The sequence below is a fragment of the Schistocerca nitens genome, chromosome 6 (genome assembly GCF_023898315.1).
Source record: "Schistocerca nitens isolate TAMUIC-IGC-003100 chromosome 6, iqSchNite1.1, whole genome shotgun sequence".
Classification (NCBI taxonomy): domain Eukaryota; kingdom Metazoa; phylum Arthropoda; class Insecta; order Orthoptera; family Acrididae; genus Schistocerca; species Schistocerca nitens.
The window spans coordinates 392,683,207-392,703,578 of record NC_064619.1 but is presented as its reverse complement, the minus strand read 5'-3'; the positions used below and the strand labels follow the sequence as shown (position 1 = coordinate 392,703,578).

At 37.2% G+C, this 20,372-nt stretch overlaps 1 protein-coding gene across 8 annotated transcripts in view; it reads left to right on the top strand.

Moving 5' to 3' along the window:
• The window catches only part of LOC126262232 (cap-specific mRNA (nucleoside-2'-O-)-methyltransferase 2), a 275,061-nt gene that overhangs the window by 103,550 nt on the left and 151,139 nt on the right, over positions 1-20,372 (top strand). For all 8 annotated transcript variants that reach the window (XM_049958694.1, XM_049958697.1, XM_049958700.1 and 5 more), the window contains 2 exons: positions 3,618-3,779; positions 11,402-11,557. In XM_049958694.1, the coding sequence (XP_049814651.1) occupies positions 3,618-3,779; positions 11,402-11,557 (318 nt within the window). The remainder of the gene's footprint in view (positions 1-3,617; positions 3,780-11,401; positions 11,558-20,372) is intronic.

Here is a 20,372-nt window from a genome sequence, read left to right as displayed (position 1 = left end):
GTCGCCAGTATGAAATGGAATCAGTACTAGAAATAAGAATAATGTTCACGAGGATTTAAAGTCACTTACTCTTGTACAAAAAGGTGTGCATTATTCAGGAACACACGTTTTCAATAACTTGCCAGCAGGCATAAAAAGCTTAACAACCAATGAAATTCAGTTTAAGAGAAGCCTAAAGGATTTATTAGTGGCCAACTGCTCCTACTCTATTGATGAATTTCTCAGTAGAACCAACTGATTTGTGTGTGTGTGTGTGTGTGTGTGTGTGTGTGTGTGTGTGTTTTCTGCACCATTTCAGTGCAGTAATGTGTTAATTGTAAATAAGTATTATAGTAGTCCTGTGGAATGGTACATTACCTTATTTGTTTGAGTTGTAAATATTTGTCATGTATTATTGTTTTTCTGACATGTTCTACATCCTGGAGGACCACCTCACTACGGATCAATTGGAATGAAAGTAAATCTGATATAAAAACACACAACTATTGCAAACAAGGGATATGCATTCTGCAGAAAGTGTGTCCATGAAAATAGAATTTTGTTCTACCCATTATTTTGGGAGAACTGTTCAGGCAGTCATACTATTTGGAACACTAGACTTCAGGTATAAATTGGGAAAAAGAGAAAAATTGGAAATTGTCAACTTTTGAACAAAATATATTAAAGAAACACAAAGTATATATGTCTTAAAAATTTTGAATCTCATCATTTGCTGCAGTGGTCAAAACAACATTAAAAATGGATTATACATCATTGTTTTACCAATTGTGCAGCCCATTCGAATACAATCACTAGTAACACAATGACAGACCAGTGACAAAATTAACTGTCTGCCCCGTGCCATGAGGAATTGTCAGAAGTAAAAGTTTGTCAAAAGCCACTTGTGCCTCACTCCTGGCAATCAATCAATCAGCAAATACATTATGTATTGCATGTCAAGTCCCAACCACATCCCCAGAAGAAGAAACATGAGGAACAACCAGACTTTAAAAGATTGAGTAAAAGACTATCTGACTACTTTTCATTGGTCATGGATGGTGATGCCAAAGGGAGGTATATGCTTTAATAAGGACAGTGAAGTTTACATGAGAGAATTGGTAAGCCCCCTGATAAGCACTCTTATTTCACTTTAATGAAAAAGTAAGAAAGTATGGTGGGGGTAGAAGAAAATGCTTGTAAGGTGTTTCACATATTAAAGCAGACTACAAATGATTTCGGGATTAATGTTGGGGGAGTAAAACTGATAATGCGGCTTAAACCATTGTGTTTGTATGTGGTAGCACAACATTTCAAATCACTTCATGCTCTTTCACTGCTATGTTACCCTCTTGACAGAAAGTATGACTTCAATGGGAAGAGGGCTTTCAGGGGAGTAGCCATCTTTGTAGATATACAAACCTGTCCTCTTCTCTCCCCCTCATCATACAAAGCACTGTAATAACGTAAGTGCATCATAATATAACTGACTGTGCCCCCTCATGAATAAATTGACCAAGAGACCAGGAAGTTTCATATCAGCACATTCTCCGCGGCAGAGTGAAAATCTCGTTCCAGTATTTTATTAATGATGATGTTGCCCGGATTTCCTTGGTCTGCAAATATGTTGTCTATTAGGATGCTTGAATTAGAAGTTAACTCTGATGGAAAAGTTGACCACTGGGACAAGGTTGTAGCTGTACATAAAATTTTCCAGATCTGAGTTCCCACTACTGTGTGTTAGGAAGTTGATATTGAAATCTCCAAGTACTATGACATAGATGAAGCGAGAGCGAGTCAAACTGCTTCAAAAAGAGGTCAAGATTGCCTGAGGGTGCCCTATATACTGCTACAATTAAGAGTATAGAATTACTTACAGAATACTCAATGGCACATGCTTCAAAATGTTGCTCTAAACAAAAATCGTCATGGAGATTTTAATAGACACCATATACTATGGGTCCCTTTTACCACTGGACTCTGCATTATAATTTTTTTTGCGTCTTTTTTTCTTTTTCCTCAGAGAATGTTTGTATACTGAACATGGGATGTAGCTCCAGAACTGTTGTGAGGTTTTCCTCTACCATCAGCCTTTTGTTATGCTGCTTTGAAAGCAAGAAAATAACGTTTCAGTTATTTATTAAGTTGTAAATGATTCCAATCAACCTTTGGTTGTACAGGAAACCAAGTGGACGGTGGTGGGGGGGTGAAAGGGGGAAAAAAAATAATAATAAAAAAAAAACCCTAACTTCTGGTCATTGAAAGAAAACTGCATAAAAAGAAATGTGTCCTCTTTGTGGGAGAGTGATCACAGGAAAGAAGAATTAGAAAGAACGAAGAATTTCAGATGCTGCATGAATACCACAGTATTGTGGAGGCAATGAAAAAGAAACAGTTATGTTGGGCTGATCCAGTAGTTAGGAAGCCAGAAGTAGAAGAGAGATACTGATTACAGTGTCAAAAAGCAACTTCCAAAACACATGGGAAGGCTAAATTTGAAATCTGGATTGATAGTGGAGGCACAAAATAGAAGCTGACGGAAGACATAAATGGTCACTTACACCCATACCACACTTTAAAATGTAAAAGAGGCAATCCACCACTTAGATTATTAAACAGTAAAATTTGGTATTTGGCCAGCTTTTAGGCTAAGACTCACTGATGGCAGCTCCTCATTGTAAGGTAGCACATAAAATGTGATCATATTTACTTTTGCCTGCATACCCCTTTATCCCTCAACAAAGTTTTGAGTGGACCTTGGGCAACCATCTTCTTTTAGAAGAATGTGATTAATTTTGGATTTCGAAAGTGAACATTAAAGTATTTTGCTCTATATATTAATAACTCTTTAAGTTGTAGAACCCCCCCCCCCCCCCCCCTTCTGTATGTGGATTCCAGATTGTCAAAAATGTGGTTTTTTTAAAAGTTGTATTTTATCTTTGAAGTTTGCCATGCTTCTAACACTAGAGTAAGAGAGACACAAAGAATTTTCTGATTTTACATTTAAGCACTTATAGCCTGAGAGCTACACACATGCTTCAGACATTTAAGTGTTGAATACTTGATCACACTCTTTCCTGAAGATCAGTGATGTTGGTGTCGATGATCCTGTGATTATCAGGTTGAGTAAGTTAAAACATTAAAACCATATGTATATGCACATAATCCCAATTAGACTATTCATGGCAAAGGTTGACTGTGAATTTTACTTTAACCAAGCTATAGCTGCTACCAAGATTTGACTTACGTAAATTTCCAGCAGATATTAATGTGTTTCTAAGGTAGTTGTCTCATCTTTATTTCATCAGTGATCTGTCAACCCAAGTGTTATGGTTTTTTAGCTGTATTTATGTTATTTTATCTGTATCATAACAGCAGAGTTTATGCTTCAGACTGCAAACTTCAGGTTACTTACATTGTTGTGTAGAAAACGTCCTTGAATCTTAGGCCATTACTTGTAAACTAAACTGGGGTGACTTCATGTCTTTGCAGTTGTATTATGTTGGCTTCTGTCTGTTACAGCAGATCTACACAGGCTTTGTGTTCAAAACTGAGTTGAAAGTTTCATACCCATTATTGTAACTCAAACAGTACATTCATGTTTATGTTTGTTACCAATGTGATCTATCATTTATTTAAAGGAAGACCGTCTGCAGCACATGAAAGAAGCACTGAATGCTGTGAAAAGCAAGTTGAATGATTACAATCTGGGGGATTGGCACAAGCACACTAGGGCTATGAACATGGCAGCTTATATTCTTAAAGCTGTTAAGAATCGATGCCAGGCAGAATTTGTTACACAGGTATATTGCTTTCTTATTATAGCTGTTTGTTTGCACAAGAAATTTAAATGTCCATCATCACATTTGCTAGTTAAATGCAATGTAATGATTTAAGTATTTTAGGGACTTCTGTGACAGTTTTAATTTTGGTGCTGTACAGAATTAGTGTATAGTTTACTGTTTGGTACCAAGCCAAACAAATATAAAATTTTGCATAGTAGTAATTTAAGAAAAGTTTGTTGGTGACCTAATGGGGTTTGTGTCATTTGCCTCTCAGTGTTTTACCTGTTTACATGTTTTTGATTAGAAACAGTGATGAGTTTATAAAAGTAAAGGAGTACTTCATCAATTCCTTCTATAGTGTCTTTCAAACACAACTATTACTATTTTTACCCATCTGTGAGGCCGTGCAGAAAAGTAATACCTTCGAATTTTTATGTGAAAACTCTTGAAGCTTTTCGAATAAAACGAATGTTATTAACATTCTAAATTTTTATTGTTCATGTCTGCATACTTGCGACCCTCTGCTGCTAGAGGACTCTGAATTGTTGTGTGTAACATGGCAGTATATAACATAACTGTATAGGTGCCTGAGAAACAGCATGCTGTAATTGAGTTCCGAATTTGAAGAATTCGTTCACATGTGGAGTAATTGTTGTGATGTCTTCAACATTCCAACACGTTGGGTTCACTGTCATCAGTCATGCTCCATGTAATCCTGACTTTGCCCCATTTAATTCTCATCTGTTTCCAAAACTTGAAGAACACATTCAAGGACTGCACTTTGATAGTGATGAAGCATGTAGCAGTGCAAGCAGAGGTGAGGTTGTGGCTACGGCAACAGAGTCAAACATTCTGCAGTGACAGTAACAGCTAGCTGGTCTCTCGACTGGAAAATGTTCCCGTTGCCAGGCAGACTATGTTGAGAAATAAATATTTAGATATGAAGAGTAAAGGTGCAGAATGTGAATAAAGTTTGTTTTATTTAAAAAGCTCTAAGAGTTTTCACATAAAAAATTTGGAGGCATTAGTTTCCAGCTCATCATCCTGCATTACCACTTATATAGTATGCAAGTCTGAGTGTTGCAATTTCTTTTATGAACTTTTAATAAGCCATGATAAAAAATAGGAAATGTAGAGTTGTTACAGGAGAGTTGTTATGTATTTCTTTGGAGTACCTGCAACAAAGATTGTTGTCTTATTTTGAATAGTAATGACTAAAGCTGTTTAAGAGTGCTATTGTATGTCCAAAGTAAGACACAAGAACTCAAATGTATCTTACATAAAATTTCTTTGCTCTAATGAGATTGTTCTTTGCCACTGTCAAAGGGAGATATTTTACTCATGTTTGCCTTCCTAATTACCTGAACATGGCTACTCATTGGAGACCTTAGTTGATATTTCAAACAGTCTGTGACAATAATGTTTCCCACAGCTGTCCTTTGTTAATATGCTGAGAAATGGTAAATTGCCCTGGGGAGCCAGTCTTACCTATTAATTTTGTGCTCTGTCAGGCTTACTGTGTAGTTTCTCTTAAAGATTTGTTTATGACAGAGGAATTACATATTTTTATATAATCAGAATCAGAGTTTATAAACCTAACTTGCATGTTTATGTACCATATTTTTGTATCTGGTTCATAATTATTTTGCCTATTGGATGCAGCCATTGCTTGGCTGCCTCAATCACAGCCTCATCTTTCATCAGAGCATTAAACCAATAATTTGCAGATCATTCTTCAGTGCACATGGAATTAATGAGGTGGAGAAATATTAGCAGTTTTCAACATATGTTCTGATCCCTTTTTCTAATATAGCACATACAGGGGATTGACAAAATAGCGTGAACACCTGTATGTACTTGGGAATGGTTTATTAATAAGGGGTTGGACACGTATTTGCATGTACTACAGCTGAAATTATTCTTGGAATACTAGCGTATAATGATTATAAAGTCTTCAGTGGAATGCTGTGCCACTCTTCGATCAGAACCTCTTCTAACTCCTGTAGTGACGAAGGGAGGCGGAAATCTGCTCCAGAGTCGGCGCACCAATACCACAAGGGTTCGATAATGTTCAAGTGTGGGGACTGTGCTGGCCAGGGCTAGACCCTGCAGTTCAGTTGCATGCTCCTCATACCGTGATTGTACTGTCCTGGCTGTGTGAATGGGGGTTTTATCATCCTGAAATATGACATCATTGTTGGGAACAATATTTGAATCATGGGGTGCACCTGATCACCTAAAATGTTTACATAATCACTGGCTGTAACACAGCCTTTGAGGGTAATGATGGGAGCAGCAGAATACCATGATATGGCTACCCACACCATCACACTTCCACCTCCATGCTTAACCGTTGGAATCAAGCAATCAGGATTGCAGGCTTCTTTTGCCATTCTCGAGATGTAAACCCGGCCTGATGTTTGAAGTAACGAAAATGTTGACTCGCCGGACCGTAAGACATGTTTCACTGATCAGCCATCCAGGATTTATGCTGATGACACCATGTTTTATGCTTCTTTGCATTGGTTGTCATCACAGATGGTTTTGGAATAGCAGCTCGTCCATGAATGAGCTATGCAGTCACTTTAGCCACCATAGTTTTGTGTTGTTTTGACACAATTTGTATTAGCATACGACAATCTCTGTCATTTAGTTTTGATTTGTGCCCACTGTTACATTTACACGATGACATCTTTCCACGTTTTGTGTAGCCTGTCATGATTGTTGAAACAACAGTTGCTTGTGAAACATTGAATAAGTTGGCTGTCTTGGTTACTGATGCTCCAGCTGATCGGGCCCTCACAATCTGCCCTCTTTGGAACTCTGTTAGGTCTTCCATTTTACGTTGAACTTGGCCTCTAAATGCAATTACGAAGTGTGCATTCCTCGTAAATAACCTACTCTAATGCCTAGTTGTACTGAACACATACTGTCCAGTGCGACATGTGCCTTACCTGCGTTGTTGATCGTCAAACATAACCATCCTATTTGCTACCACTGTTCACATTATTTTGCATATCCTCTTTAAATAATCAGTATGAAGAAGTTTTGGTTATGGAACAAAGGTTTGCCCTTCTCTCATTGTCAAGATGTGTCCCATTAATCCTTTCGTGGGCTGTGGGAAACAAGCTTTTCACTTCAAGAAAGTTGGTACTGGCACTGCGGCATACGTTGTTCCAACCTATTTATGGTGCTGCCACCTTATGAACAGTACAGGGTACCATTTCCAATCTGAAGATCCCACTGTTTTAGCTGTATGATCTCATAGAAGCAATGTTTCACGAAGTGGTGGTCTGTAAAGGAGCTGCTGAGTGCCATTATCATGACATTTTGTGTGTTTCTTCTCAGCTCTTTAGTCTAAGGTTGTTTTGATTTTTTTGTGGTATTTTATTATTTGGTGTCCCCTGTTGTAAAATGTGTTTTATTTTCAGTACTTGATTTTTATGGTGGGGAGTATCCATCCCACTTCCATTTTGGTAGCATATTTTTTTTCACATCTCTAGAACGAATGTTTATCTATTTTAGTACATTTATTAGAGATATTTAACTCGATAGATTTCAGAAATAATGCACAGATCAGTATATTATTAAATAATTTCTCATTTATCGTACCAAACTAAACCTTGCTTACCTTGAATTTATCGTCCATTCTTTATCTTACGCATTCCTTTCCTTCCGAGTGGTTCATTCTCTAGATCTCTGCCATCCTAAACATGTTGAAGAAATTTATAGTCTATTAGTTTCATTGCATTACAAAAGTGATTCGGAAACAGGAGTTGAAGCTGCCGTCAATGAACTGAATGTTTAAGATGATGCATTCACTAGTGATTCAAATTCTATTTTTCTGGAGCAAGACACCTGGTGAGAACTTGACACTGAATCATTTGTGCTTCTTACAAATGCGAATAGCGATACATTCGAAAATGAAAATGAAGAAGAATGGAACACAAAGACTCTTCTTATTTTGATAATGTGAAGAATATTTACAAGCAAGGAGGAAAGATATATCAAAATTGTAAATAAACAAACTTGTGTATAAAACAAAATCATAGTAGCAGAAGCTGACCAAAAACCATGGTGAACACAACTATTTATTAAAATTTATTAAAATTTTTATAGAATTCTTCACTGTAATGTGCAATCAACAACTTCCTGCTTGCTTTATTTTTTTTAAAGTTTGTTTCCTGTCTGAGAGTGGATGATTTGATGTTTGTAAATTTGAATGAAAGAATGAACCATTTTTTGCACCATCATAGTTGGTGAGCATGATTATTCCAAGGATCATATAAAGAATTTCAACAATATACAGCATATAGTTCATTGTCAAGAGCCATCTGGATTGGTCAGTGTGTTGACTGCGAGTGAAAATGGAGAAAACTAAGTTTACATGCTGTTATTAAACATTTTCATACAATCATTGAAGTCCATTTATGTGTGGGTTAATGAATTTAAATGTGTTCGGACAAGCACCAAAGATGAAGTGCGCTCTGGCCATCCAATTGAGGTCACCACAAAGGAAACCATTGACAAAGTGAGTGCATAATATCCTGCGTGTAGAACTGGTTATGAAGAAGCTGTGTGCAAGATGGGTGTCACGACTGCTCACAGTTGACCAAAAATGCATCCAGCACAAGTTTTCAACACAGTGTCTGGCAGTGTTTAATTGTGATGTGCAAGATCTTCTGTACTGATTTGTGACTGATCATGAAACCTGGATCCATCATTACACACCAGTGAAACCAGCAGTGAAAACAATGGACAAAGGCTGGCGAAAGTGCACCGAAGAAGGCAGAGAACATTTGTCGGCTGGTAAGGTGATGGCCATTGTTTTTTGGTGTTCCCAAGGAACAGTTCTCACGGATTAGTTGGAGAAAGGCAGAACCACAACTGGGCTCTATTTGATTTCGTTGTTGGATTGTTTGAATGTAACATTGGCTGAAGAAAGACCAAGATCAGCCACAAAAATGTGGTTTTTCACTAGGATAATCCACTGTCCCACAAATCAGTGATAACAGTGGTGAAAATGCATGAATTGGGCTTTAATTTTGTTTTCATCTACCCTACTCACTAGACTTCTTGTTCCCTAACTTGGAACTTTGGCCAACGAGTATTTTGCTGAGTATGATGGAACCTTTTTTCTGATGCAGTGGAGAAGTTGGAGGATCGCTGGACCAATTATATATCCCTCAAAGGAGAAATGAGGTGAGTCGTTTACAAAATAAACATTTTTCTTATTTTTTTCCCATACTTACCAAACCACATTTATAGATGCAGTTGCTGATTCAATGACAAGGAGAAGGTTTAAAAAGTTTGTATAGAATATTCATGCAATATCAATGTAACTGCGAAGTGTAGAAATCATGAAGAATATGACAAATTGCGTAAACTGCGGCCATAGATTGAAAAGCTTTTGCACAACTCTAAGAACAGCTGTGTGCCCTCATCATCTATGTAAGTAGATGAATTGATGATTCCTGTCAAAAGAAGATCATCAAAGAAATGATACGTGCTAATAAAGCTATTGAAATGAGGCTACGAAGTCTGGTCATTGTCAGTGCACTCAATCAATATGTAAAGAACCTTGTTGCTTTCATCGACAGGTGTAAAACAAATAGCGACATGACAGTGTGTGAAGTGGTTATGGTGCAGCTAATGAAGGAAATACACAATAAATATTTGATTGATTTGCTTACCTCTGTGAAATTAATGTCAACACTTTTGAAGAAGGGTGTGTGTATGTGTGGAACTGTCAAGATCATTAGGAAAGGTTTACTCTGAATTATGGAAAGAAACGTCAAACTGACAAGAGGCGAACCCCAGTTTCAGATGAAAGGAGTTGCAGAGTGGAGGGAAACTGTCCAGTCACTTCTGTGTCCTCTAAAAATGGCCTAAGAGAAATTTCAGTGGTGAAGAGGAAGTACAAGGATGGAAAGTACTAGTACAGGGATTTCCTGTCCCGAAGGTGTGCCAGGATAACAAAATAATGGATGAAATCAATAAATTTGGACAACTACGAAAATATATGTTCGTGGGAGAGAGACTATTTAAGGGTGCCACTAAATATTTTATTTCCTGGTGGATGTTACCATAGAAACAACTCTATACTATGAAAAATAAGTGAAAAGGAAGTGCACAGCATGATCAGCTCACGTACAGACTTTGTCTAGCCAGGCAACTAATTGCTATCATCCCACCAAGAGAAAGATGAGCCAGAAATCTGTTTTTCTGGCAAAAGGGGTAAAGTAACTGAAGATGTTAGTCTAATGGCTGTAGGGGAACACAAATCTATTTTATGTGAAATTTACAGGAGGTGGCAAATTGTAGTACCGAAGCAGCAGAAGACTACTTTGCATAGACTCGTGTTCTAGAAAATTTCACAGCAAGTAAGCGTGATTAAATGACTGTAACAAAACAAGCAAATTTGTCCAATAAATTTAAAATGTATTGAAAATGTTGCTTTTATCATTTAACTCGTAATTATGGCAGTGAGAATAATATTTTGCATCTCATTGTATGGCCTCCCTTTTACAGTTGCAGAAAATTTGGCATTCTGTATGATTAATATATGTATTTGTTAACTACTATATGCTTTTCTTTAATTAAAAATAATTGCTCAATTATTTTGCCAACGAAAAGGTAATTGACTTTGTGAGTCAAAGAATACTGTGACAATAAATTTTCCTGATGTTGGAATAGTTTGGTAATTGTGAGAGTGTAGCTGTATATATTGTGTCTCCTGCTTTGCATGCTCTATTGCTTGCTTTACAATTCATCCTCTTTTGATCATTTTTCAACCAATGTGCATCTGCACTCTCCTTAAGTCAATTAATGTGAATTCTATGCTATTTTGTAAAGAATATGGGTGATTTCTTCCTCCATCCGTATCCTGTATAACTTTGTGCTATGTGTCAAATGATTTTGTTGCCAAAGATATTAACCCTAGTCTTTGTTCTTTCAACTGTCACTGCACAATACGGAAAAATATCACCTCCCATTTGTATAGCACATGTTTCCAAATAAGAGCCATTTGGTGACATTTATGAACCACCAAGTGTATGTTTTCATACCAACACTGCTACCAGACAGATTATTACATTCACAGATCTAAGACTTAAATTCGAAGGACTAAACCACGTTTTCAGTGCATGACAATTGGATTATCCAGGATTAACACCATGCTCTAGTGGCTTTCACAGCCTTTGTTTAAACTCTTGATGAATGGTTTGCAGTTGTTCATGTATTCGTTTATTAAATGACATTGTATGTCAGTTCTGAAATGTACGGAAATTACAAAATACTATTGTGCGCACGTGTAGATGAATATTTCACTATGTTTGTATTGTTGTTGCACATCACTCCCTGCATATGAAGACTGGACATCATCTGTCAGTATAGTTCTTGTTCTTAGGTGTGAATTCCCAATTTTTCTCCCATGGAAATAGGTGATCTGACTTTTTACTCTATAATTCTCAATTTAATTTATTGCTGTAGAAAAGCAGGTAAGTGGTACAAAATATGAAGAAATTTTTGAGGACCATAGTTTCAAATATAAATCATTCACAAAATAATGAAATGTACAGATTTAATTGCATTTGAAAGAGACTGAACATGTTCATAAGTTATTTATTAATTTTTTGTAGGCATGGTGCAAATTTTATGAAATTGTGGCTACTTATGATTTGGTTCCCGAGTCAGCCAACACTGATGGCTGTTTTAACTCCTTACACCTTTGTGAAGCCCCTGGTGCTTTTATAGCAGCTTTGAACCACTATCTGAAGCTGAACAAACATCTCAGTGTAAGTATAATACATCATTTCTGTTTAATATGAGTCAGTGTTTTGGTGCATGTTACTAGGTTTTAGAGAGTAATATTTAGTGAGTAACCAGTAGATACAACACTTCTCACACAATATTGAAATTGATAACGACATAAGTAACCATTTCAAAATGCATTTACAATTTGATGAAAAAAGATAATTACACTTAGGAAAAAAACATTGTCTGGTTGTTTATGTACAACCAACAACTAACAGTAGTAGATAATTTTGATGGAGACAGCAAGAAACTAAAACAGAGTTTTTTTCAAATGTTACCATTATACAGTAGCATGATACATTTCTTTCCAGTACTTTCTTACTGTTCACAAAATCATTGTTTTTGTCTTCCATCCCCTCCCACCCTCCCTCAATCACCTGCTTCTCCCTGCTGGCCCCCCTGTCCTTTTTTAAAAGATATGAAGTGAGCATTCTTGAGAATCTACTCTAAAATGCATATAAGTCATGTCAAACTGCCTCTGATGAGTTTAAGTTGTTGCTTTCATACAATATCGAACATGAAGCCTCCTTATTGTCCAGTGGGCCAAGGCAGGTAGCGAAGCATTCTGTGCAGATAGAAAGAGAGAATGCTTGCAATGCTGCCAGTTCAGTTTCTGTGCTGTCAACATTACACTGTGTTGTGTATATAGTTCTGCGTAGTCAGCGCGTACACAACTGTCCCACTAGAGCGCGCCCCGCTAAGCACAACAGTGCAGGTGCAATGCTCGTCCGTCTCTGTGCTACGAGATGGCGCTGCCATAGAGACGGACCAAATTCTGCTTCCGCCGATCCGCGTATTAATATGTAATGCAGCCAATGAGATTGCTGCTAACGTAGAACCTTTTCTCCTCGCGGATCACACTCGCGCAGTGATACATGAACGCGCGAGGTACTATAATGAGTGTACAGACCACCTATTAGTCAGTCTGCATTAGTCTGTACCAGGCTGCATTTGTCTGCACCAGTCATTAGCAAGTTTCAGTCTGTGCCTAATAAGATTACCATATTCCTGTACATAGCCATGAAGATAAATGTATAGACACTTTTGTCAAGTATCAGAGATATATGTGAGAATAAGATTAACGTACCAATACCAAAGGAACTTCAGATTGTCAAATGTAAATAGCATCCAGAACCAAGTTAAGTAATTTTTATGCTTGTTATTATTTTAATAAATGTGTGTGAAAATTAATCAAGTTCTGTTTAAAGTTGGTCACCGTCAATCTGCTACTCTAAGCGTGCAAGTGGCATTTCTATCATCTAACCTAATGGCAGAAGATAAACACGCCACGATAAGACCACGAGACATATTGCAGACACTCGCCTACTTCGTTAGAGCGATAAGTCAAATAATCTGATGGTGTGTGTACTAAAGGTCTTACAATATGCACACCACACACTGTCAGCTGAATGGGCTGCTGTGGGTCACACACGTAGCAATACTGTAATTTTTAAAGAGTTTCACAATCCAGTGGATACATTGCGCACCTAGTAAAGAATATTCTACTTATACTTTAATTTCACACTTCAGTCAGACATTGTGAGCCATAAGGAATTTTCTTCTATCATTCATCTAACAATATCAAAAGCCTATTTTGTTTAATATTTTTAACATTGTTCATCAACAGTTGTTAACATCCAACTTCTCTTTTGTTTGTGCACCTAAATTGTTTGCAGTTGGCTATTCGCCTTTCAAACACACATTGAATATTGTAGGATGTAAAATGATCTTAGAAAAATCATCCAGATGCCTACTTCTTCCTTATGATTGTGTCGCTTTCCTGGTGATTTATAAGATGCCTACCCACTGGCTTTGATAAAAGTGTTCACTTCACTAGAGAGATTCTGCATGGTTGTCAGTACCATACCACATGCCTCAGCTGTTCTTACCTGCTGTGTGCAACATTGGGATGAGTGCCATGTGGCAACGAGTCATCATCTTCAGCCTTTCTTTTGAAAAAATTAAACACTTGGAATGCTATAGGTCTTGCTTTTCTTTTTGTAACACTTGGCACTTTTCTGATCCGTCAGCCATAACAAGCACTTTGCCAACAATATAACTGGCAAAACACATACATTGGAGAAGAAATCCCCACTAAATATTCAAAGTAAACTCGGCAACATGTGAAACAGACTTAAATGATCGAATGACTGTATTGACTGGAGCAACACGCAGTACACTGCTGTGCCACTGCACTTCTCCCCAGCACCTGCCTTCTTGGCTGTACCCAACCATAATCATATGAGTCATTATTAATAATCATATGGGTGATTATTAACTTGCTCTCACCATGTGGATAAAGTAAAATCCACATTGCTCTGTGTTGTTCATCTAAACTTCCAAGTATGTTATTTTTGTTTATGAAAATTTCTTGGTGGTCTGAAGTGTGTGATAGTTCAAAACATTTAACTACACTAGTCTCAAGATGTTCTCATTTAGTATATCAAGGATTCTGATAACTGTTGTTTCATTACCTGAGTATGTCTTTTTTTAATTATATTGTGTGATTTAGTAAAATTGAAAATCCATCTGTCAGTTGTGCAATTTATCTGACTACACTTCAACATTGTTCAGCTAAGTGAAAATTGAGACCAAAGCTCATTATTAATAAATTCCCAACACTTAGGTTTAAGATATTCATACCACTTGAAAGTTGTTTCGGTCCTTTCATTGATATCCATTTTCACTCAATATTTTAGTTTTAATAAGGACATCACATGTTTTCTCAGATATATTTAATTATTGCTGCACTAGTTTATAAACAGTATTGATGGGTGGTACTTTGTAGGCACATTACTTGAGTGAAAACCAGCTAATTCTTTTTTTAGGTTAAAATGAAGCCACACTATCATTTGAAGATGATGATAAATTCTGAGAAACAATAAGAAACGATTTCTTCTCTATGTTTACAGTCATGATAGTTAATTGGATCCACAAGTTATTCATTTCAATGAATGTATTATGTATCCTGGTGACTGAAATTATGCCCTGTGTTCATACTAGTTACCAGAATAGGAAACTATGTATAAATTGCTACTAATCATTGTGAAGCAGTTTGCCGAATAATGTTGATATTCGATGACATAAGCAACAAAATCAGCTGATACCTTTGGTGCATTCAGTTCATTGTTTTCATATATTCATCCTTTGAAATAAGTAGTTTTATGAGAATGTCTGTTAAATATGTCTGACCGTAGGGGTCATGTGCAATGAACCATTTCACCTGTCCCTGTGCGGCATTCTAATTCTCTGACTACTTCTTTCTTTCATACTTCAGGTTTATTGGATGGCCTCCTCAATACTGATGTGGCTCTTGTTTAGGTTTTGCTACTCCTTTTTTTTACTGCCTAATTTTGCAACTATTTGACCCTTCTTTCTCCAACATGGTGTGCATCCCACTTACTGTGGGTTTCCAGCTTAACACCTGTTCTCATTCAAATGAGCAAAAAATAGGATTTTTTTTTGTTGAGACAATGAAAAGACATACAAAGGATCTGTTTGAGGATTACGATTGATCGCACTTTGAGCTTTATTTTAGATTTTCAGTGGAAAAAAAAAAAAAACAACAAAAACAAAACAAAATGACACCTGTAATTGTAGTTTGATCAAGGGCCTGTGAGTTTGAAGTTCACAGACTGCATGCAGTGTAGCACCTCAGGAGTTATCTGAAATCAAAAATGTATATCAGTCAATACTACATTAAATTTATGGGAACTTATACCTAAACACAATGAAATAACCTTAAATTTAATGATACAGGGCCAGCTAGAACTTTGGGCTTGATTTTTGGGGGTTTTATTAACTATTTATAGCTTTACAAAAAAATATTTAATATTAACAGATTTCATGTATTATAGGTATAAGCTCCCAAGAAAAGTGTTTACTTTTCAGGGGTCAAAGGCAGAAGTTAATAGGTTAAACTGTTTTTACTTTATGCTGCAGGCAGTTTTGACAAATTGTTTCTTGAGAAGAACATCTTTAAAGCTTAGGAAAAACTTTTATATGTTTTATTAGTTCGATTTGCAAGAAAAATTACTTATTGTTATATATTTTTGATGTCACTGAACACAAATCTGAAAGTTACATTTTCAAAATTCAAAATGGCTAATTCAATATGACGAACCAAAAGTTATGTTTTGACCAAAAAAATTGTTTTCATTACTTACGTTTATTCTGCAGTTTCAGGAACATACATGAACCCTTCCTCTAACTGGAGTTGTTCCTCGAGAGAAATTCCCTCCTTCTTGACTAGATAATCCAGTCTGGCTGAGCTGAATATGCTGTGTTCATCAGCCTGCATACGTTGTTTCTCAGCTTTTTTGGCGAATATGTTTGCGTGCATACTGCAGTATAAAACAATTTGTGAACGTGCATCACGACACAACAAGTTTTATACCCGAGCCAGGTGTCTGTGGCTGAGTGAGTCCCACGGTGACTGTGACACTGACTTTGAACAGTGGGCTGTAGAAACTTTTGTAATGCACAGATTAAAAAGCCTTTTCGTCCCAACATTCAAGACACATATACCTTTCAAAAAATGCAGTTAAAATAATGGATTTTTTTATCATTTTGAATGAGAGCCATATGCAGAATGGTTCACGTAATACATCTAGCTTGCAGCACATCCATTTTTTGTAGCGAGAATTGTGGCAGCCCACTAACTATACCGGGATTACATTGTCAGTGCCTGAGCTGAGAACTCACTAGGAATGCCCATAATGTATGGATCACATGGATCCTTTGCAACAATTTCCATCCCAGGCAGCCATCACTGAGGGAAGAGCCCCTGGTCATAGTGGGTAGCACCAAGGCAGATGATTGGCTTTGAAATGGATCACATTTTTCCTTACTGGGGGCCACAAGACCATCAACAGTCTCACCTCAGCAAAAGGATGCTTTTAATACAGAGTAGACTTCTCAAATTATGCTGTGGGAGCAGAGTCAACCTGAGAGATGCAAGGAGATATACACCATGCAGTATGTGTTTTGTTTGTTGGACAGTGTTTTTTGGCTACAAAATTATTCTCCTTAGAATACAGGTTAAAGACAAAATTGAGGAAGAAGCATCAATGATTAAATGAGAAACAGTTCATCTCCACAATAAAGATTTTCTTTCATTTTTTTACTTAATGTAATTATTTCTGTGTGACATTAAAAAAAAGGTGATACTGTCCTACATACTACTCTCTACATGTCTTCATTTTTATGTCTTTTGTATCTTCTGCATAAATAATGTCTGTGTAAGTCACACATCATTTTATCTGCCATTGTGACATTCAGTTGTCGCCTGGCAATGGCCTAAGAAGCTGAGAGCTGGTTTGTGACAAATTAAATAAAATTTTGCAGAACATAGGAAGTTTTTCCTATTTAATTACGGGGTGTATACGCCCCGGGACATCCGGGAAAAACCCGGGAATTTTTTAGAATTCCGGGATTTTTCATTGTTTTAGATTTTAGTTAAAGTTTTGTAGGTTTGACGTGTAAGATCTGATACGCTGACAAATAACTTTAGTCCACTACTGCTGAATAATACTGCAGCAATGAAACATAAATCAGAGAATAACACCAAAATAAAAGTTTAGTTGCATACAAAATGGGTAATTTACACAATGCACAGACCAGTTTGCCGACACCGAAAAGTGTCAAAGGCTTTAGGTCGAAGATTATGCAATACGTCTGTAACAACTAACGTGCATTCGATGTGCGTGATGTCACAATTCTTTACATTTGTAACAGATGACCAGAAAATATTACGAATAGTGGCTTGAGATGCGTCACTTTCACAGTAAATTTCCACGCAAGATGATTTATATTACGTGTGAGAATGTGCAGTGAATTTCTTAAATCACAGGGCATTATAACTCTCATTCGAAATGTAACATTTTGAGGATCAGCTATTTGAAAAATGTCGGGCCCAGAAGGTAAGTCATTTATGCCACTATTTAAAATTTTACCAGCACATTTGTATTTGATATGACTTAACATTTAACACACGCTAAAAAAAGACTGACCTTCAAGTTAGTTTTCGTATTTAATGTTGTTCTTTCATAGATAAAACATTATGCAATCAATGGCAAAAAGTGTAATTGACCTTCAAAAAAATGTGCATAATGTGTTGCTGAGCAATGTCACAAGTCTCTTCATGCCAGAACACTTTACTTTTATACGCAACTGATAATCATTTTGTCACGATTTTAATTGCCAAATTAGAGCCTGTTAGTAGGCCCACGGACTTCCTATCATTGTAGGACTAATAACAGTGGATGCCAATAGACGATGCAATTCTCGTTCGTACATAAACTTCTACTTACGAGTTAACTGGTGTAGAAACGCACTTTGCTGAGTTGAGCGAGCTCGGCCTACCTTCGTAACATAAGCGCCGCGGCCTGTCTTTCTCGTAGGTCTCGTGCTCTGAATAACTACCGTCATTCGCTAGCGAGATCACGTGACATGAACTATGACTGGCTGACAAAAGGGCATCGCTCAACGCAATCTCTATTTTAGAGTTTCGGAAACTACTGTGCTGTAATTTGTGGAATTTGTGTATATACTATAGCAATACGAAAATAAACTCTGTACATATTGTCTCGCATCAAACAACTTTCCAAACACATTGTTTTTCCTGGATTTCGTTTCCTAAGGTGCTGGGACGTCCTCTGCCGTTTTACAGCTCCGAGGGAAAGTATACTGTTACTTAACACGGATATATTTTCACCCTCTTTATACGTAATTTCATCCGGGAGAAATAGTGTTTTTAACCGGGAAAAATCCGGGAATTTTTTTTTTCTTGTCCACGTAGACACCCTGAATTATGTTGGTTTTGTTAGCATTTAATCTCTCATCAGCAGGTAAATCCTTAGACTTCACATGGGATCAACACTTTTCAGTAATGTTAATGGTATAATATGTATTTTTGACTCCTCTCTTATACTCAGATTATTTTACAACCATGTACTGAACATCTGATGTACATTCAGTTCTTGTTCATCACTAATGTTTCAGTCCATCATATACCGATACATGCTAGTACTTGACATCACTATTCCTGTATAGATATTTAAGGAGTCAAGGTAACAAATCACTGAAGAGTGGACACACACACACACACACACACACACACACACACACACACACACACACACACACACACATACAAACGCACGCGCGAGCCTCACCAGCTATGTTGTCATTCTGATAACATGGTACATATTAGAGACAGAAAAGAAAGAGAGGCAGACTGCAAAGAGTAGGTAGTGAGTGAAGGGTGAATGAAGTTGGGTCTTGGGAGAGGAGTGGAAGGTGGGTGTGGGGCAGGTGCTAATGGATATTGAGGTCAGGAGAATTATGGGACCAAAATATACATCATAAGAGTAACTCCTATCTACATGATTCAGATAATCTAGTGTTGTGAAGGATCCAGATGGCTTGTAGTGTGAAACTCTCAGTGAAATCAAGCATGTTGTGCTTAGTAGTGTGTTGAACACAATTTGATGATGACTGCTCATTCAGTTGGACAGCCGGTTGGTGGTCGTGCATGCATAATATGATCTGCAGCAATTACAGCAGAGCTGATATATGATATGACTATTTTCACATGTGACCTTGCCACTGTTAGAATCGGATAAGCCAGTTATATGACTGGAATGGGATGTTTTGGAAGGGTGTCTTGGCAAGTCTTGTTGCTAGATCTCCCACAGGTGTACGATGCCGTGTGGCAGGGTATTGGGAGTAGGTGTGGTGTAAGGATGATGCCAGTCTGTGAAGCCCTTTATAAAGTGTTCGGCATACTGGTCATGCTATTGCTCAACGTTGCAGATGTGCCACATTTAAGTAGGCTGACTATACAGGAGTTAGTTTTTAGCATGGAAAGTGCAGCAGATAACAAAGTGAAAGTACTCTTCATCGTTAATGGCCGTGACAGAGGTTTAGACGGAACCATGAGGGAACTGAAGGTCAAGGAGTAGGAAGGTGACATGCTGAGCTGAGGAGGACCGGGTGAAGAACATGGTAAAGATGATGTTGAGGCTGCGGAGGAATGAGGATAATTTTCTTGGCCGTTGGTGCAGATCATCAAGGAACATGAAGCAGAAAAGGAAGTTGGGTATTTCCTTTTTATACTATTTTCACCAACTTCATATTTCATTTATAGAAGTGCTCTCCTTGAGCCTTCATTAACAACTGGCAATATATATTAAAAGAACAAATAAAGTTCAATATCAACAATAAATGATGACATCATTTAAGGCCTCTTAAAATATTGCACAATCCATTGTCATTTTCAGTAATTCCTTCTGCTTCACAGACATTGTCCTGAAGACACTCCACGCCACTTGCTGTTCCTTTTACACTCATTAATCACACACAATATACTGCCATTCCGTACTGCTGGGAAAACACTGAAAATTATGAATTGACCAGTATAAACTTCTAAAGTTAATTGCTTCTGAAATCTGAGACGACTGGGCTATCTCATTTATAAAGTTGATTCCATGGGTTTGTACGTATACGGCTAAGAACAATAATCCAGTTTTTAGAGAAATGAGGGCAGAAAATACTTCTAAACTAATTGAAGGAATTCTGGTGGCATTAATCAAAATTGAATTAAGTAAACGTACGTACGTGTGTGTGTGTGTGTGTGTGTGTGTGTGTGAGAGAGAGAGAGAGAGAGAGAGAGAGAGAGAGGCTAAACTGCAACAGATTTGTGAACTGGGATTTGATTAAATTTCAAACACTTTCTATATTTTTGCAACAGTGAGATGTACAAGATAACAATATGACCAAACACACTTTTCATTG